We start from the raw sequence: 17,737 nt of genomic DNA on the forward strand, positions 1-17,737 counted from the left end.
TCAGTTGCCCAATATGGATTCAATAACATTTTAGAGAGAAAAATAAATCTGGAAGCAGTGTTGAAACAAAAGCAAGAAGAGGGGAAAGGAATAGTCATCACCAGTATTGCCTGGAGTCTCCCCGAATCTTTTTCCCCATTACTTATTTACCATACCTTATTCTGCACTTTTGTCTTTGTGGAGGTAGCCATCTTAGAGGTAGGGTTTTTCTTCCTCATATCAGAGCCTCCAGAAAGAAGAACAATGAGCAGCACTGTAATGATCTCACCAAATCTTACTCTGGATCTTCAGATACTAGCTGTCAGAGACAGTAGTGCCTCTGATATCATATTGCAGATACACAGCAGTGTGGCTGCAGGTACGGTAGTACACATACCAAACAACATTTTTTTTAGGAGGAATTTCAGCCAAAAGGTAAATGATTTAGGGTACTGCTTAACCACTTTGTGCCTGTGCTATAGCCAAAAGACAGCTACAGCGTGGGCTTAAAATGCCGGGAGGGCATACATGGACATCCTTCTGTTCTCACGCCACCCGCATGCCCCAGGGGGCGCGCTCTGTGATCGCCAAGTCCTTGGGATTTGGCTGATTACAGAGCGGGGTAAAGGGCCAAATACAGCAGGCCCTTTACCTCGTGATCAGCTGTCAGTAAATGACAGCTGATAACAAAAGTAAACAGAAGCCGGTTTCCGTCTGTCAGCATAAAGAAAAGAAGAAATACGTTAACTGGCTTCTGTTAGAGGGACATCAGTCCCCAGTGCTGCTAATCAGTGCCCCCCAGTGCCACCTATTAGTGCCCACCAGTGCCACCAATCGGTTCTTGAAGAACCAGCTAAAATTCGCTACATGAGTGGCCCTGTTGCCACCCTCCTGGAAAATTGTTGGTTGAACATCAGCTGCATCCAATCAGATGCAGGCATGGTTATTTTGACAGTTGCTGTTGCTAGCTGTGAGAATATAATAGCCACAGCGGGAGATTCACCCATTTGAGCTATATAGCATGGATGGAGAACGCTATTCAATTTTTTTACTCAGCCAAGAGGATGAAAGATAAAGATCTAAGAGTGCCTGGCCATCTCAAGTTCATAGAACATTCATAACTTACTTGGCTCACAACACTGTTTGCAGAAAAATGTTCCTGAAGTCTAGGCCCTCTGTTAGGAATGTTCTAGTGAAACACTGCATCTCACAATCACTGCTTTCCGTCATGCTGTAATTTGCAGATTGTTTATCCAGCAACAGTAAGTAGTACAAACGAGATACGGTCCTTTACTTACAATTCCAATGTTATATTGTAGCCCACATATCAATATGTACTGATTATTTTGACAGTAGGGATAGTATGAGTCTACATGCATGAAGAAAACTCACTGGAACAGAATTATTGACTAAAGTTAGCACTGAGTGCCTGTAATTGGCCTGCAACATAAGCACTTCACCCCACTTGCAGCCAAAGGCTAGGTTACTTCATATTACATGTGATTATTGGTTTTGTAGCAGGAATTCACATTTGTACAGGTGTGCACATTAGGAAATAGCTTTTTAGTTTATGAATGATTTTAAAGCAAAATTTCGGCAGCTATGGAAAGGTCCTCTTAAAGTCATAACTGGCCTTGTTGCATCAAAATCATCAATATCTTTTCTATAAATAGTTATACATATTTTACATAGGCACAGAATACAGCAATGTATATGAACAATTTCTGGATGAATTAAAATAATCGTGCCCCATCACTGAATCATTCACTCAACTTTTCATGAGACATGTCAAAGATGACCTTATTGAAAAATATTTAGCTGTGTAGGATAATAAAATCATTTTTAAGCTATTAAAATATTCTGTATATTGTTAATCTCTTAAATTATTTACAAATAATAAACATTGTACAAGATAAAACACTATAATTTTACTTTTTACATGCAATATGTTGGTTTTAACTAACTGTAGTCTAGATCACTAGTTTTGGCCCATTATTTCCAATGCAGTAGGAGACATTTGCCTTCCTAAATAACACAGTGGAATGTAAAGTGACAGAAGGCACTCGAAAGACCCGAGTCCAGTGCTCTGATGATGAAGAAATTCACAGTTCTGTCATCAAAAGTCTTTTCATCATTTTCTCTCTTTCAAGCTCGCGTCTGCGTACCTCCGAACTGAAGGAAAAAGGAAACGTGTTCATGTACAAGTAAAACATTAACAACTTATGATGGAATGTCTTCCAATTAGTAGAAAACTTCTAGTAGTTCAAAATGTTTGTAGATACGGTATTTAACCTAACAAATGTCTTAAGTCACAGTAAGATGCCAGATGCCCTTATTGTATTTTAATGGTATGCTGTTAAAGTGACCCAAGCTCTTAAAACGTTGAACTCAACATAAAGTAGTATACACTTTAAAACAATAAGAAATTACTATTACAGAAATAGAACAGGCATTATAATGTTCAAGAAGTTCATTACAGCACACTGCAAGACCCATGATTGCTTCTAAGGATTGGTACAAAGTGCTGAGTGCAAGGACCTTGATTTCTGAAACATTTGTATGGATCTGTTGCCCCCTACTTGAAACACTAGGCAGAACTTAGTAATAATCAATCTTTAAATATAATTAAAATTACAACAACATACTAATATTTGTGGATTTTAATGGATTTTAATTGATAAAGTCCCTTTTCAAAGAAAAGTACAAAAACCTCATTATATGAGCCCACTGACTGTGCTTGTTGTGACACATTTTCTTTCTTTTATAGGACTTAACTCGTGCCAAGGACTGTTAAAGCCTCCTAATCCAATCACAGGTAATTGCCAAAAACTGGTTTTAACAGTAATCATTTGTACTGTCTACCAGCATTCCATATGTGGTGGGTGGGGACATTTCTTGCCCCACCCTTCACATTTATTCTGTAATTGTAAGTGGCTTTGCTTCTTACTGTCAGAGTGATTTATGTACATCACTTCCTGTCCCTGCTACCTAGGTCAAAAACCCAAGATTGGAAGACTTTGATATAGATACATATACATAGATACATATATTTAGTAGGTGAGGCTAAAAAAAGACACACGTCCATCAAGTCCAACCTATGTGTGAGATTTTATGTCGGTTTCTTTATAAAGGGGAGTTTTCAGGAAGTAGGTTAAGAACGAACTGAGCCACATGTCCTGTCCATTGAGTTGCTGCTGTTGTATTTTCAACCAGACCCAAAAAGACTATAAACTACTAGGGAGTGACTGAAGTGCAGAGTATATAAGCTGACTTTGAATTCCTGTGCCACACCACAGTTCTTGCCTGTGAGAAGTCTCCTTCCAGGCAGGTAGGACAACAGTTGGATGATCCTCAGGGCCTCCTGCAACTGTACTTTTCTGCAACATTCATGTGGCGGTATGTTCCATTATATAACTTGTGTGTATATATGTGCACAATTCCACCAGGACTCCTATAAGGCATTTGCCTGTTTGTAAATTGGATATATGTACTGGATGTATGTACTTGTTAAAGCGGAGTTCTGGCCACATACATTTTTTTATTTATTTTTTACAGGGATCTCCTCACACTGCAGTAATAACACACATCAAGTATATCTATATTTGCTAGTGGATATGAATCCTATATTTTGTTTCTACTTCCGATTTTGAAAACCGTCCTCTGGCCGTTGCTATGATGAGTGTGGGCATATGAAGCCCAAATGCAACCTCTTTCTGGATAAGAGATCGAGAGGTGCATACTGGGTAGCGACTGTAGCGCCGAATGTTTAGCAACTTGCCATAACAATGGGCGGCGACGAAGGAAGGCACCGTCTCATTGTTATGGCAACATAGATAGATTTATAGATCCGCCTTAAATCGTGTAATTTCCTGTCTGGAAAAAAAATTTTTTTTTACACACTCCTGCCCACTGACTCCTGGGAAACAATGACATTTCCCAGGAGCACAAGCAAGGGAAAAAGTGATGCGAAGCACCGTGGAGCCAGAAGTGGCAGATTAGGAGCCACTACCTAGCAACAGGGCACTTCTGGTAAGTATATAAACAAAAAAAAAATTCCAAATGTTTTTTCTTAATAATAGAGGGCTGTAAAAAAATATTTTTCAGGGTGGAACTCCGCTTTAATAATCTCTTCTTATATAAAGCTTCACATAGGCCCTATCCTGGGTGGAAGCACTTCCAACTTTATTATCAAACCCACTCTTCCACTTAGCAAAGGTTCTGAGTTCTTATTAACCTATAGGTTTAGTGCAATATCTTGTTTGGGGAGGGCCATTTCTCATAACACCCCACAAAAAGGGGTGTCATAGAGCATACATAGACAGAATTATCGGTACAATCTCATACTACCACTACCTGCCTGTCTTATGAAATGAAAATGCTATCAGACTAGCTAGAACGTTTTGGCAAGAATCTTGTTGCTCTGTAAATGTGCTCCAGGGAAATTTTCAGGACACATAAAATGAACAAGTGCATGCTTGTGTCTTTGTTGTGTGGAAGAGGTTTTGTCTGATAGTTAATTACCCAATCCAATATTTTCAAAATAGTGGCAGGTAATAAGATTTTGATTGTTAGTTTAGCAGAGTTTATTGACAATCATGTAACATAAATGCTGGATTTAATTAATTTGATTGTTTAAAGTGACTCTGTTGCTTAGGTAAATACCCATCTCTGGCTGTCTATGCTGCCATTCCTAGCAGAAGTTAAGAGAAAATACTGGATACAAATTCAGAAGAATCTGCCACTTTCCAAAGTATCGATTTCCTGGTCCCCAGCTGCATGCTGTTGTTTCTGCCATTAGCCTCTACATCACAAGAGGACAAAGTATTAAACCACCAAACACATTAAAACACTATAAAATAGTACCTGTCCACTAAAGAAATGTGTGATGAATAAGCTCCCTGCATTGCTTGTGCTTGGTTCTTCAATTGTCTGGATGGCACTAGGTGAATTGCCGGTGACATTCTTTTTGGAGATGGCTGTGCAGAGGCGTACTGTTGCATTGGAGTCTCTAATAAATCTACCTGAAAAAAGAAAAAAATATATATCCGTTTTATTATACAGACACCAGTAAGCAGTACAACAAATGGTAGGTACATGTTAATTCATGCAGGCGAATTGGTCTTTTTATAATTTCCTAATAGGGATAAATACATTTGTGTTAATTAGCTTCACCTGTCATCCAACCAATCCAATGCTTCTATTACACTGGGGTGAAGATCTGTGGTATGCCTTTCTTTGTTTTTTAATTAGTTACCGTGTTTCCCCGAAAGTAAGACCGGGTCTTATATTAATTTTAGTCCAAAAAAACACACTAGGGCTTATTTTCAGGGTAGGGCTTATTTATTTCCGGTATGTACATTTAAACAACATTTAAACAACATTTAAACAACATGTATTCAAATACCGGTACAGTCATCTTCATTTTCATTTTCCTTTGAACTATTGGTCCTAATCTCTCATTTACAGCAATATATGGTACGGTAGCTCTCCCTAAACAACATTTATTCAATTACAATCATGTCGTCTTCTTCTGGAATATCATCATAACTCTCCAAACCCTGATTGCCAGCCTGAATTTCTTGCATCTCCATTTCCTTTTGAACCATTGGGCCTAATCTCTCATGTAAAGCAATATAGCTCTCCTTAAACGAGTACTTCTTGTCCATGTAGCCTGCTCGTAGTGCTTTGGCAACACAGCTGTCAGTGATTTTATCCCATGAATTCTTCACCCATGTCACGACCTCTAGCAGTTTAGGCTTCACAAAGTTTCCACGCTGATTTCTGACCAATCTATTTTCAGTGTATTCATTGATTTGCGTGCGCAAATGGTCCTTGAATGGTTTGTTTATTGCAATATCAAGAGTTTGGAGATAAGCAGTCATTCCTGCAGGAATCATTACTTGATCTATTCTTCTCTCTGCAAGGAAGTTCTTCATGTCTTTTGCGCGGTGAGTGCTGGCTGAATCCCAGACTAGCAGACCTCTTTGGCCACCTCTCAGAACAAGTGGCAGCATTAAATCGATCCACTTTCTTATTACTGCTTGTGTGCACCAGGCTTTTTCTGTTTCAAGAACATAAATGCCTGAAACGCGTTCAATCTTATCTTTCTTGCCCTTTGCGATAATTAGAGGTGTGGCTTTTGTTCCATCCAGACGAATTGCCAAAACACAAGTAACACGTGCACTTTCATAACCAGTGGAGGGAACGTAGATGGAGGAGGCTCCCCTGTGATCAATTGTCGTTTGAGATCCTTGGCCCATATACACTGCAGTTTCATCCATCGCAATCATGTTGGAGAGTTGATATTTAGAAAAGTCTATGCCATCAATAAAGAACTTGAATGCAAGTGCACGTTTAACAACTTCATTATCTTCCAGCTTGAACAGTGTTGTCGATCTTCTTAGAGACAGTTCATATCGCTGAAGGAAGCCATCCAGCCAGTGGTGTGATGCTTTGAAATCTTCTGGGGATATGTCGAATTGTGGTGCCATTTCAAGGGCAAATGCTTGAATATCAGCCCTGCGCACAACCAAAGCCTTTGCTCTCTTGTCAGCAACCCATTCACAGATGACATCTTCCAGCTCAAGATATAATGGCTGGCGACCTGATCCACACTTGCGCTTCTTAGCTTTTCCTTCGTCCACCTTTTGACTGAGGTTACCGTACTCTGCTCGCCATTTTCGGACCATTCGGAGATCTAACTTCATCTCTTTGCAGAAAGCGGTAAGATTCTTGCCGTGGGAGTCCTCCACGATTCCTTTCTTGTACTCGACAGAATAGCTCTTTCTCTTTGCACTCATCTTGTCTGGGGATCAAAATACCGTACTGTATTAATACCGTATACGGTACACATAAAGTGCGCAAAAAGTCTCAAGTCTGTCTGGCTGGTTGATGCTTTAATAAAAATCATGTTCCTTTAAAGCATTATAAACAACACAGTGTTTGTGCTGTGTCATTTATCCCTCTCTATTTTCTGTTAAAATCTACAGTAAAAATTCTGTCTTGTCTTCCCCTCAGGTGCGGTATCAAACAATACCCCATACGGTACACATAAAGTGCGCAAAAAGTCTCAAGTCTGTCTGGCTGGTTGATGCTTTAAAAACAATCCTGTTCCTTTAAAGCATTAAAAACAACACAGTGTTTGTGCTGTGTCATTTATCCCTCTCTATTTTCTGTAAATCTACAGTAAAAATTGTCTTCCCCTCAGGTATCAAACAATTAACCCCCCCCACCCCCCCCCCCATCAGGTCAGGAGTTCGTTTTTTATATAATTATTTGTGGTAATGTATGGGGTCCAGTGTTGTTTTAAATGGTTCTGGTACAGTATACTGTTAAAAATACCTTTTTAACAGCGTTTATTCTTCTGAGGTGATGATTTTACTGAGAGGTGTTCAGCTGCAGTGACGTCAGCGCGCTCCGTGCAAAGAGGGAGGGGGGCGCAGACGTCAGCGGGAGGAGAGGAGGAAAGCGAAGAGCCGAGATTGCCGCTGACGTCAGTGCGCCGAAGACGACTTCTGGAGGGAGGAAAGAGAGAATAGCCGAGATCCGCAGAGACCGCGGCTGACATGCAACGAAAGAGCAAGCAGCAGCAGCCATCAGACGGGAGGGGAGAAGAGGACCTCCGGCGGGGCAGCAGTGAGTGAAAACCTATTTCTTTTACGGTAAATACACAGCAGCTATCGGAGACACTAGAGAATAGCCGAGATCCACGGCTGACATGCAACGAAAGAGCAAGCAGCAGCAGCCATCAGACGGGAGGGGAGAAGAGGTCCTCCAGCGGGGCAGCAGTGTGTGAAAACCTATTTCTTTTAAATATAGAAGCAAACGGAGACACTAGGCAACATTTAAAAAGCGTGTTTAAGGAGATTCACTAGGTCTTATTTTCGGGGTAGGGCGTATATTACAGCCCACACTGATAATCGAGATAGGTCTTATTTTCGGGGTAGTGCTTACTTTCGGGGAAACACGGTATGTATTTTTATTTTTTTGAAAAAAAGGCTAATATGCATGTTATTGTCCTAAAGGGTCTGGGGACCTGGGTCCTGCCCCAGGGGACATGTACCAATGCAAAAAAAGTTTTAAAAACTGAAGTTTTTTCGGAAGCAGTGATTTTAATGATGCTTAAAGTGAAAAAAAAGTGAAATATTCCTTTAAATATCATACCTGCTGGGTGTCTATATTATGCCTGTGAAGTGGCACGTGTTTCTCGTGTTTAAAACTGTCTCTGCACAAAATTACATTTCTATAGGAAAAAAGTCATTTAAAACTGGTTTCGGCTTTAATGTAATGTCTGGTCCCGGCAATATGGATGAAAATCATTGAAACAAATGGCATGGGATTTCCCCCCCCCCAGCCCATTACCAGCCCCTTTGGGTCTTGTATGGATATTAGGGGAACCCCGCGCCCAAATTGAAAAAAGAAAAGGCGTGGGGCCCCCAGGCCCTACCGTGTTTCCCCGAAAATAAGCCTGGGTCTTATATTAATTTTGGCAACAAAAGACACAGTAGGGCTTATTTTCGGGGTAGGTCTTACCATGTAATGTGCTGTCTTCTCTCCCCCTCTCTCTCTCTGCCTGACAGGAATACCCAGTGTAAACTGAGTTAAAATGCTTGTAAAATCCTATAATACACTCTATTACAGTAGTATATAATGTACTATGTGTGTTTTTCTGTAATATAATTGTGCCAAATACCTTCATTATAGCGCTTCTGTGACCCGCCGGAGCTCTCTTCCCCGCAATTATATTACAGAAACACACACATCGAAACATTATATACTACTGTAATAGAGTGGATTATAGGATGTTACAAACATTTTAAACTAGGGCTTATTTTCGGGGTAGGGATTATATTGCAGCCCTCTTGGAAAATAACACTAGGTCTTATTTTCAGGGTAGGTCTTATTTTCGGGGAAACACGGTATATACTCTGAACAGCAGTATAAAGGCGGTGAAAACAACACAGGGATTGTAGGTTTGTTGTTAAGTAGAATCTGTTTGTAATTTTGAACTGGTAAATTTTTAAAGTGTAACTCCAGCCTAAAAATCTATTTTTAAGATTTCTGGAAAACATAGGGAAGGGTTATCACCCCTGTAACATTTGGTTTGCTGTCTGTGCACCTGTTCAGAAGATTTCACCTCACTTTCTGTCCCAATGACAATTTTTTTTAAGAAAATTTGTTTTTTTTAGTGAAACAAGGATTGGTGATAAAGCATCAGTGGAGAGGAGACACCTTTTCCCCGTATTAACTCTTACAGTAGAAAATTTCCCTTCCTAGCAGTGGCGGCTGGTGCTCAAAATTTTTTGGGGGGGTGCAAACAAATGAAAAAAAAAAAAAGACAATTGCAGCCTCACTGTGCCCATCAAAGGCAGCCACTGTGCCCATCAAAGGCAGCCACTGTGCCCATCAAATGCAGCCACTGTGCCATGCCATCAATTGTCGCCACTTTGCCATGCCATCAATTGTCGCCACTGTGCCATCAATTGTCACCACTGTGCCATCAATTGTCGCCACTGTGCCATGCCAAACGCAGCCACTGTGCCATCAAACACAGCCACTGTGCCATCAATTGTCACCACTGTGCCCATCAATTGTCACCACTGTGCCATGCCAAACGCAGCCACTGTGCCATGCCAAACGCAGCCACTGTGCCATCAAACGCAGCCACTGTGCCATCAATTGTCACCACTGTGCCCATCAATTGTCACCACTGTGCCCATCAATTGTCACCACTGTGCCATGCCAAACGCAGCCACTGTGCCATCAAGCGCAGCCACTGTGCCATGCCATCAATTGTTACCACTGTGCCCACATCAATTGTCACCAATGTGCCCACATCAATTGTCGCCACTGTGCCCACATCAATTGTCCCCACTGTGCCCACATCAATTGTCCCCACTGTGCCCACATCAATTGTCCCCACTGTGCCCACATCAATTGTAGCCACTGTGCCCACATCAATTGTCCCCCACTGTGCCCACATCAATTGTCCCCACTGTGCCCACATCAATTGTCCCCACTGTGCCCAAATCAATTGTCTCCACTGTGCCCACATCAATTGTAGCTGATGCTGAGTGCTTGGCTCCACCTCCATGCTGCCACAATCCTCCTCCTCCTTCTCTTCCTGTGTGATAGGCGGGCCAGAAGAAACACTGTCTGGATAAAGGGGACCTTGAGAGGTAAGGAAGTCCTCCTCTTCCTCCTTTTGTTCTGCCTCAAGTGCCCTGTCCATTATTCCACGCAGCGTGTGCTCCAACAGGTGAATAAGAGGGACAGTGTCACTGATGCATGCACTGTCACTGCTCACTATCCTCGTGGCCTCCTCAAATGGTGACAGCACAGTGCATGCATCCCTGATCATGGCCCACTGGAGTGGGGAAAAAAACAAGCTCTCCTGACCCTGTCCTGGTGCCATATTGGCACAGATTCTCATTGATGGCCCTCTCCTGCGTGTGCAGCCACTGCAGCATGGCCAACATAGAGTTCCAACTGGTGGGCATGTCACAGATTAGGCGGTTCTTGGGCAGGTTGTATTGCTTTTGGAGGTCAGCCAGCCGAGCACTGGCATTATATGACCGGCAGAAATGCACACAGAGTTTCCTGGCCTGCTTCAGGACATCCTGTAAGCCCGGGTACCTGCCCAAGAACTGCTGCACCACCAAGTTAAGGACATGAGCTAAACAGGGCACATGGGTCAGTTGTTCCTGTCGGAGGGCGGAGAGGAGGTTGGTGACATTGTCGCAAACCACCATTCCTGGCTCAAGCTGGCATGGCATCAACCACCTCTGAGCCTGCCCCTGCAGAGTTGACAGAACCTATGCCCCAGTGTGGCTCCTGTTCCCAAAGAACACCAGCTCAAGCACTGTATGGCATCTTTTTGCCTACGTACTTGCATAGCCCCTTAAACACCTATGGAGCACCGATGATTCCGAGGACAAAGCACAGGAAGAGGCCATGGAGGAAGAAGAAGAAGAGGAGGGGGTGGAGGAGAGAGGTGTGTTAGCATCACCAGTAGTAGCATTTTGGAGGCGTGGTGGCGGAAAAACCCCCAACACTACTGTACCTTGTCCTGCATCCTTCCCAACTGCCAGCAGAGTCACCCAATGTGCCGTGAAAGATAGGTAATGTCCCTGTCCATGCCTGCTGGACCATGAGTCAGCGGTAATATGCACCTTACCGCTGACCGCCCTGTCCAGTGAGGCATGGACATTGCCTTCCACAAGCCGGTAGAGAGCCGGAATTGTGGTGTTTGGGAACCTGCCACTGAGGTACCGCATATTCCACAAACTCACGGAAGGGGGCAGAATCTACCAACTGAAAAGGCAGCAGTTGAAGTGATAGTAATTTAGCCAAGCTAGCATTCAACTGCTGGGCATGTGGATGGCTGGGAGAGAACTTCTTTCGGCGCTGCAGCAACTGGGGCAGGGAAATTTGCCTGGTACAAACTGACGTTGGTGTACCGATAGCAGATTGCCCGCAAGTACTTGGCTGTGACACACCTAATTCTACACCTTCATTCCTCTCAGTGCAGGTTTCAGAGAGGACTGAAGGTATAGTAGGGTTGGAGATCCCAGCTGATGAGAAGCAAGGAGAGGTCTGCTTTGTTCTTTGGTGTGGGTCTTTTAGGTACGCTTGCCAACGAACTGCATGGCAATTTGACATATGTCTAGTCAAGCATGTGGTGCCCAAGCGGGTGATGTTTTGGCCACGCGAGATACGCTTGAGACATATGTTGCAAATAGCAGCGGTTACTGCCTTTCTCTAGCTGGGTACCATCATCGGAGCCTTCAAAGCGATGCGCATACTCCTGCAGCATGTACCCAACACTGTGGTCAAACAGTTCGGGGGACTCCTCAGGAAGACATGATGGGGATAGGGAAGGAGTGACTGATGCCATTGAGCCGAGGGAAGAGGCCGCGTTGGCAGCTGCTTTGCCAGAAAAAGTACCCTGAGCCTGGGTGAGAGAGGATGAGGAGGATGAGGACGGCTTGGTCATCCACTCTACCAAGTCTTCGGCATGTTGGGGCTCAACACGGCCAGCTGCTGAAAAAAAAGGACAAGCGTGTCCCACGGCCATGTGCTGATGAGGATGCACCATGTCCACGACCAGTACTGTTGCCTCTAGACGCAGAAAAAAAGGCAAGGAGAGAGGCGCCTCTGGGTGTGGTAACTTAAGACAGTTTAATAGTTAAAACAAGCACATGTGGTCATTACACTCACATTTAAGTAGTATAAGGCAGGCATGTAAAGGTTTCTTTAAGGCAAGGTGAGCTGTCATCTGATGAGGGAAATTCCTTTGCCAGTCAGAGGGAGCGCTGTGCGGGGAGGTCACTGCTTCATCAGTAGTGATGTCATCCGCCCTCGCCAGTTCCTCATGTGCGCTCCAGACCTCGGGTTGAGAACCACCTCCATTCCTATGGACGCCCATCGTTTGATGAAGCAGTGACCTCCCCGCACAGCGCTCCCTCTGACTGGCAAAGGAATTTCCCTCATCGGATGACAGCTCACCTTGCCTTAAAGAAACCTTTACATGCCTGCCTTATACTACTTAAATGTGAGTGTAATGACCACATGTGCTTGTTTTAAATATTAAACTGTCTTAAGTTACCACACCCAGAGGCGCCTCTCTCCTTGCCTTTTTTTCTAGATACCGGAACATGGTTTCTGTTCCTCCCTGATGGCAGCCCTGGAAGTGTGCACCCATTACATTTCAACCACAGACTTATTAATCAGTTTACCCTAAACTGTCATTTCTTGACTCTTGACCCATTTCCCTTTGCTTTTACATTTATGCTGTGTTTGACATCAGAAGTTTTTTGTGTACTTTTGCGCATTATTTACTTGTCTCCCCTCTAGACGCAGAGCCTGCTTGCCCTCTTTTATCATCTCATGACTGTCTGCCTCTCCTTGTTGTCCCTCCAGACATACTAATGTCCTGCAGGCAGATGTAGCTGCACAAAGCTGGGATGTATATATATATATATACTAATCAACTGCCTGCCTGTAGTATTATTAGTAAGAGAACACCAGCAATTGACTTCAGTTAGCTTTAGTTGCACACTGTGCAAAGGACACAGTACACTAACTGAAAATACTTGCAGCTCCCTGCCTGTGGTATTAGTATGAGAACACCAGCAATTGTATTCAGGTAGGTTTAGGTGCACACTGTGCAAAGGACACAGTCCACTAACTGACAATACTTGCAGCTTCCTGCCTGTGATATTAGTATGAGAACACCAGCAGTTGCATTCAGGTAGCTTTAGGTGCACACTGTGCAAAGGACACAGTACACTAAGTGAAAATACTTGCAGATCCTTGCCTGTGGTATTAGTATGAGAACACCAGCAATTGTATTTAGGTAGCTTTAGGTGCACACTGTGCAAAGGACAGAGTACACTAAGTGAAAATACTTGCAGATCCCTGCCTGTGGTATTAGTATGAGAACACTAGCAATTGTATTCAGGTAGCTTTAGGTGCACACTGTGCAGAGGACACAGTACACTAAGTGAAAATACTGCAGCTAGCACAATCACCTGCCTGCCTGTCAGTATATTTGGAAGAGAATACAGGAACGGATCTAGCTAAACTGAATACAGTGAATAAATATATATACAACACCTGAGATGCATATTTATCCTCTACACACTGTAACTGCAGCTAACTGACTCGCCTGCCTGCTCTATCTAACTCAAATGAAATTACACTGTCTCTCTCTCTGTCTGTCTGTCTGTCTTTCACCACCGCCACAACACACTACACAAGACAGCCACGCAGGCGGCCTTATATAGTGTGGGGCGTGTACTAAACCTCCTGAGACATAATTGGCCAAAGCCACCCTGGCTTTGCTTACGGCGCTGTGATTGGCTAAGCATGCGGGTCATAGTGCTTGCTTGACCAATCATCAGCCAGCAATGCACTGCGATGCCGCAGTGAATTATGGGCCGTGACGCGCCACTCGAATTTGGCGTGAACGGCCCATAATGTTCTGAATTCGGCGAACGGCCGAACAGACGATGTTCGAGTCGAACATGGGTTTGACTCGAACTCGAAGCTCATCCCTAGCAAGAACGATACTTGCATTATCCTTTCATGCATGTAAGAGTTACACGAAAACACTACTTAGTAAATGATCTGTAAATAATGCTTTCATCACATTACTTTATAGCAGCAAACAAGATAAAAAATAAAAATGATAGGCCAAATATCTCTTCACCAAAACTATCGACAGTAGGGCGATATTACCAGAAGAAAAAAACACATAAAAACATATTGGTGAGTCACCATTGGAACATACATTGGTGAGAGTTGTACCTTTTGAAGACAATACTGTGGAGCTCTCCATGTACAGTGCCTTGCTAAAGTATTCGGCCCCCTTGAACTTTGCGACCTTTTTCCACATTTCAGGCTTCAAACATAAAGATATAAAACTGTAATTGTTTTTGAAGAATCAACAACAAGTGGGACACAATCATGAAGTGGAACGAAATTTATTGGATATTTCAAACTTTTTTAACAAATAAAAAACTGAAAAATTGGGCGTGCAAAATTATTCAGCCCCCTTAAGTTAATACTTTGTAGCGCCACCTTTTGCTGCGATTACAGCTGTAAGTCACTTGGGGTATGTCTCTACAAGTTTTGCACATCGAGAGACTGAAATTTTTGCCCATTCCTCCTTGCAAAACAGCTCGAGCTCAGTGAGGTTGGATGGAGAGCGTTTGTGAACAGCAGTTTTCAGTTCTTTCCACAGACTCTCAATTGGATTCAGGTCTAGACTTTGACTTGGCCATTCTAACACCTGGATATGTTTATTTGTGAACCATTCCATTGTAGATTTTGCTTTATGTTTTGGATCATTGTCTTGTTGGAAGACAAATCTCCGTCCCAGTCTCAGGTCTTTTGCAGACTCCATCAGGTTTTCTTCCAGAATGGTCCTGTATTTGGCTCCATCCATCTTCCCATCAATTTTAACCATCTTCCCTGTCCCTGCTGAAGAAAAGCAGGCCCAAACCATGATGCTGCCACCACCATGTTTGACAGTGGGGATGGTGTGTTCAGGGTGATGAGCTGTGTTGCTTTTACGCCAAACATAACGTTTTGCATTGTTGCCGAAAAGTTCGATTTTGGTTTCATCTGACCAGAGCACCTTCTTCCACATGTTTGGTGCGTCTCCCAGGTGGCTTGTGGCAAACTTTTAACAACACTTTTTATGGATATCTTTAAGAAATGGCTTTCTTCTTGCCACTTTTCCATAAAGGCCAGATTTGTGCAGTATACGACTGATTGTTGTCCTATGGACAGAGTCTCCCACCTCAGCTGTAGATCTCTGCAGTTCATCCAGAGTGATCATGGGCCTCTTGGCTGCATCTCTGATCAGTCTTCTCCTTGTATGAGCTGAAAGTTTAGAGCAGGGGTCTCCAAACTGCGGCCCTGGGGCCGGATGTGGCCCTTTGCTTGTCTTAATGCGGCCCTTGGGGCATTATTCCATCCAATTTAAATGGGGCATAATTCTTGTTGCTGACACCAATGGGGCACTATTCCTCCAACTGACACCATCAATTCTTTCCATTAACACCAGCAATGGGGCACTAGTCCTCCCACTGTCACCAAAGATATGGTATTATTTACTCCCACTGGACATTTTTTTACTCCCAATGGCCCTAGTCTGGCCCCCCTAAAGTCTGAAGGACCGTAAACTGGCCCTTTGTTTAGAAAGTTTGGAGACCCCTGGTTTAGAGGGACGGCCAGGTCTTTGTAGATTTGCAGTGGTCTGATACTCCTTCCATTTCAATATTTTCGCTTGCACAGTGCTCCTTTGGATGTTTAAAGCTTGGGAAATCTTTTTGTATCCAAATCCGGCTTTAAACTTCTCCACAACAGTATCTCGGACCTGCCTGATGTGTTCCTTGTTCTTCATGATGCTCTCTACACTTTAAACGGACCTCTGAGACTATCACAGTGCAGGTGCATTTATACAGAGACTTGATTACACACAGGTGGATTCTATTTATCGTCATTAGTCATTTAGGTCAACATTGGATCATTCAGAGATCCTCACTGAACTTCTGGAAAGAGTTTGCTGCACTGAAAGTAAAGGGGCTGAATAATTTTGCACGCCCAATTTTTCAGTTTTTTATTTATTAAAAAAGTTTGAAATATCCAATACATTTCGTTCCACTTTATGTTTGAAGCCTGAAATGTGGCAAAAGGTCGCAAAGTTCAAGGGGGCTGAATACTTTGGCAAGGCACTGTACTTTTGGTACAGTGTTGGTGGCAGAAAAACTCAATCAAACATAATTTATTTTGTGTTTATTTTTTGTGTATTGTGCTCTTATTTCTTAGAAGCCAGTGGCTGTTAGGACACCACACCTTTATTAATGTATTTACTAAAAGAGGAATGAAGGATTATCTTGGGGATTCATGAAAATTAGATGCATCCAACATGGAAGTAAAGGGAACTAATAATACAATTCAGGTATTCATGACATAGGTAGAATACAAGACTACTTAATGGACCAATGTCAATACTAGTTAAATTGCTGCTCACTATCTTATAGATAAAATTCCATATTTAAAGAATACTACCCTTAGCAACATGAATATCTGTTTAATAATGTGTGTAAAGTGCAATGACTGTATGCAATGTGCATTGACCTATGACATGAAAATTGAAATTTTGCAGTTAGGACTATACCAAACTGAAATCTAATTAGTTAACCACTTCAGCCCCAGAAGATTTTACCCCCTTCCTGACCAGAGCACTTTTTACAATTTGGCACTGCGTCGATTTAACTGACAAATATGCAATATGGTGTGGTTTAAATTTTTTGCGATATAAACAAAAAAAGATTGACAATTTTGAAAAAATATATATATATTTTTAACTTTTTGCTATAATAAATATCCCCAATTTAAAAAAAAATTCTTCATCAGTTTAGGCTGATGTGTATTCTTCTACATATTTTTGGCAAAGAAAAATCGCAATAAGCATATTGATTGGTTTACGTAAAAGTTATAGCATCTACAAACTGTGGGAAAAATGTATGGCATTTTTATTATTATTTTTTTTACTAGTAATTTTTTTTACTAGTAATTGCGATTTTTAGTGGTACTGCGACATTGCGACGGACAGATTGGACACGTTTGACACATTTTTGGGACCATTGACATTTATACAGCGAACAGTGCTATAAATATGAACTGTATAAATGTCACTGGTAGGGAGTTCAGTGTTCCCTTAGTGTGTTCTAACTGTATGGGGATAGAACTGACCAGGTGAGGAGACATATCGTTGTTCCTACTTAGTAGGAACAAATTACATGTCTCCTCTGCCCTGACAGCACAGGGATTTGTGTGTTTACACACACAAATCCCTGTGCTGGCTCTCGTGCACATGATCGCTTGTGACCGGCGACTCTCGTGCATGCGATCGCCGGCCACGCGCAGCGGGACTGCGCACGCACCTTTGGCAGCGCGCTCATGCCCCTTAAAGGGAACCCCTTATCTGTACGGGGTTTTGTGCAGGGGGGCATGAGCAATGGATACTACACTTTTCTCTGTCATGAAACTTTACACAACTGTATTAAACATTTAAAGTAGCAATTATGGCTTATGAACCAAACTAAATGGTAAAACTTTATATACAGAGGACAGGTACAATAGTGCAGCAGCCCCACAGCTGTACACCAACGCACATTGGGATCATAACTGATGTATACCATAAATGCCATATTTCAATTATTTGATACTGTCAGGAATGAAA

General features: G+C 42.6%; 1 protein-coding gene across 1 annotated transcript in view; it reads right to left on the reverse strand.

Annotated features, from left to right (window-relative positions):
• Positions 1–1,381: 1,381 nt before the first annotated feature.
• LOC120940551 (band 4.1-like protein 4B) overlaps positions 1,382–17,737 on the reverse strand; it is a 245,453-nt gene continuing 229,097 nt past the window's right edge. The window contains exons 9-10 of the mRNA XM_040353484.1: positions 4,843–5,000; positions 1,382–2,151 (exon numbers count right to left, since the gene is read on the reverse strand). Of these exons, the coding sequence (XP_040209418.1) occupies positions 2,082–2,151; positions 4,843–5,000 (228 nt within the window). The 3' untranslated portion in view covers positions 1,382–2,081. The remainder of the gene's footprint in view (positions 2,152–4,842; positions 5,001–17,737) is intronic.

The sequence above is a fragment of the Rana temporaria genome, chromosome 5, assembly GCF_905171775.1.
Source record: "Rana temporaria chromosome 5, aRanTem1.1, whole genome shotgun sequence".
Lineage (NCBI taxonomy): Eukaryota > Metazoa > Chordata > Amphibia > Anura > Ranidae > Rana > Rana temporaria.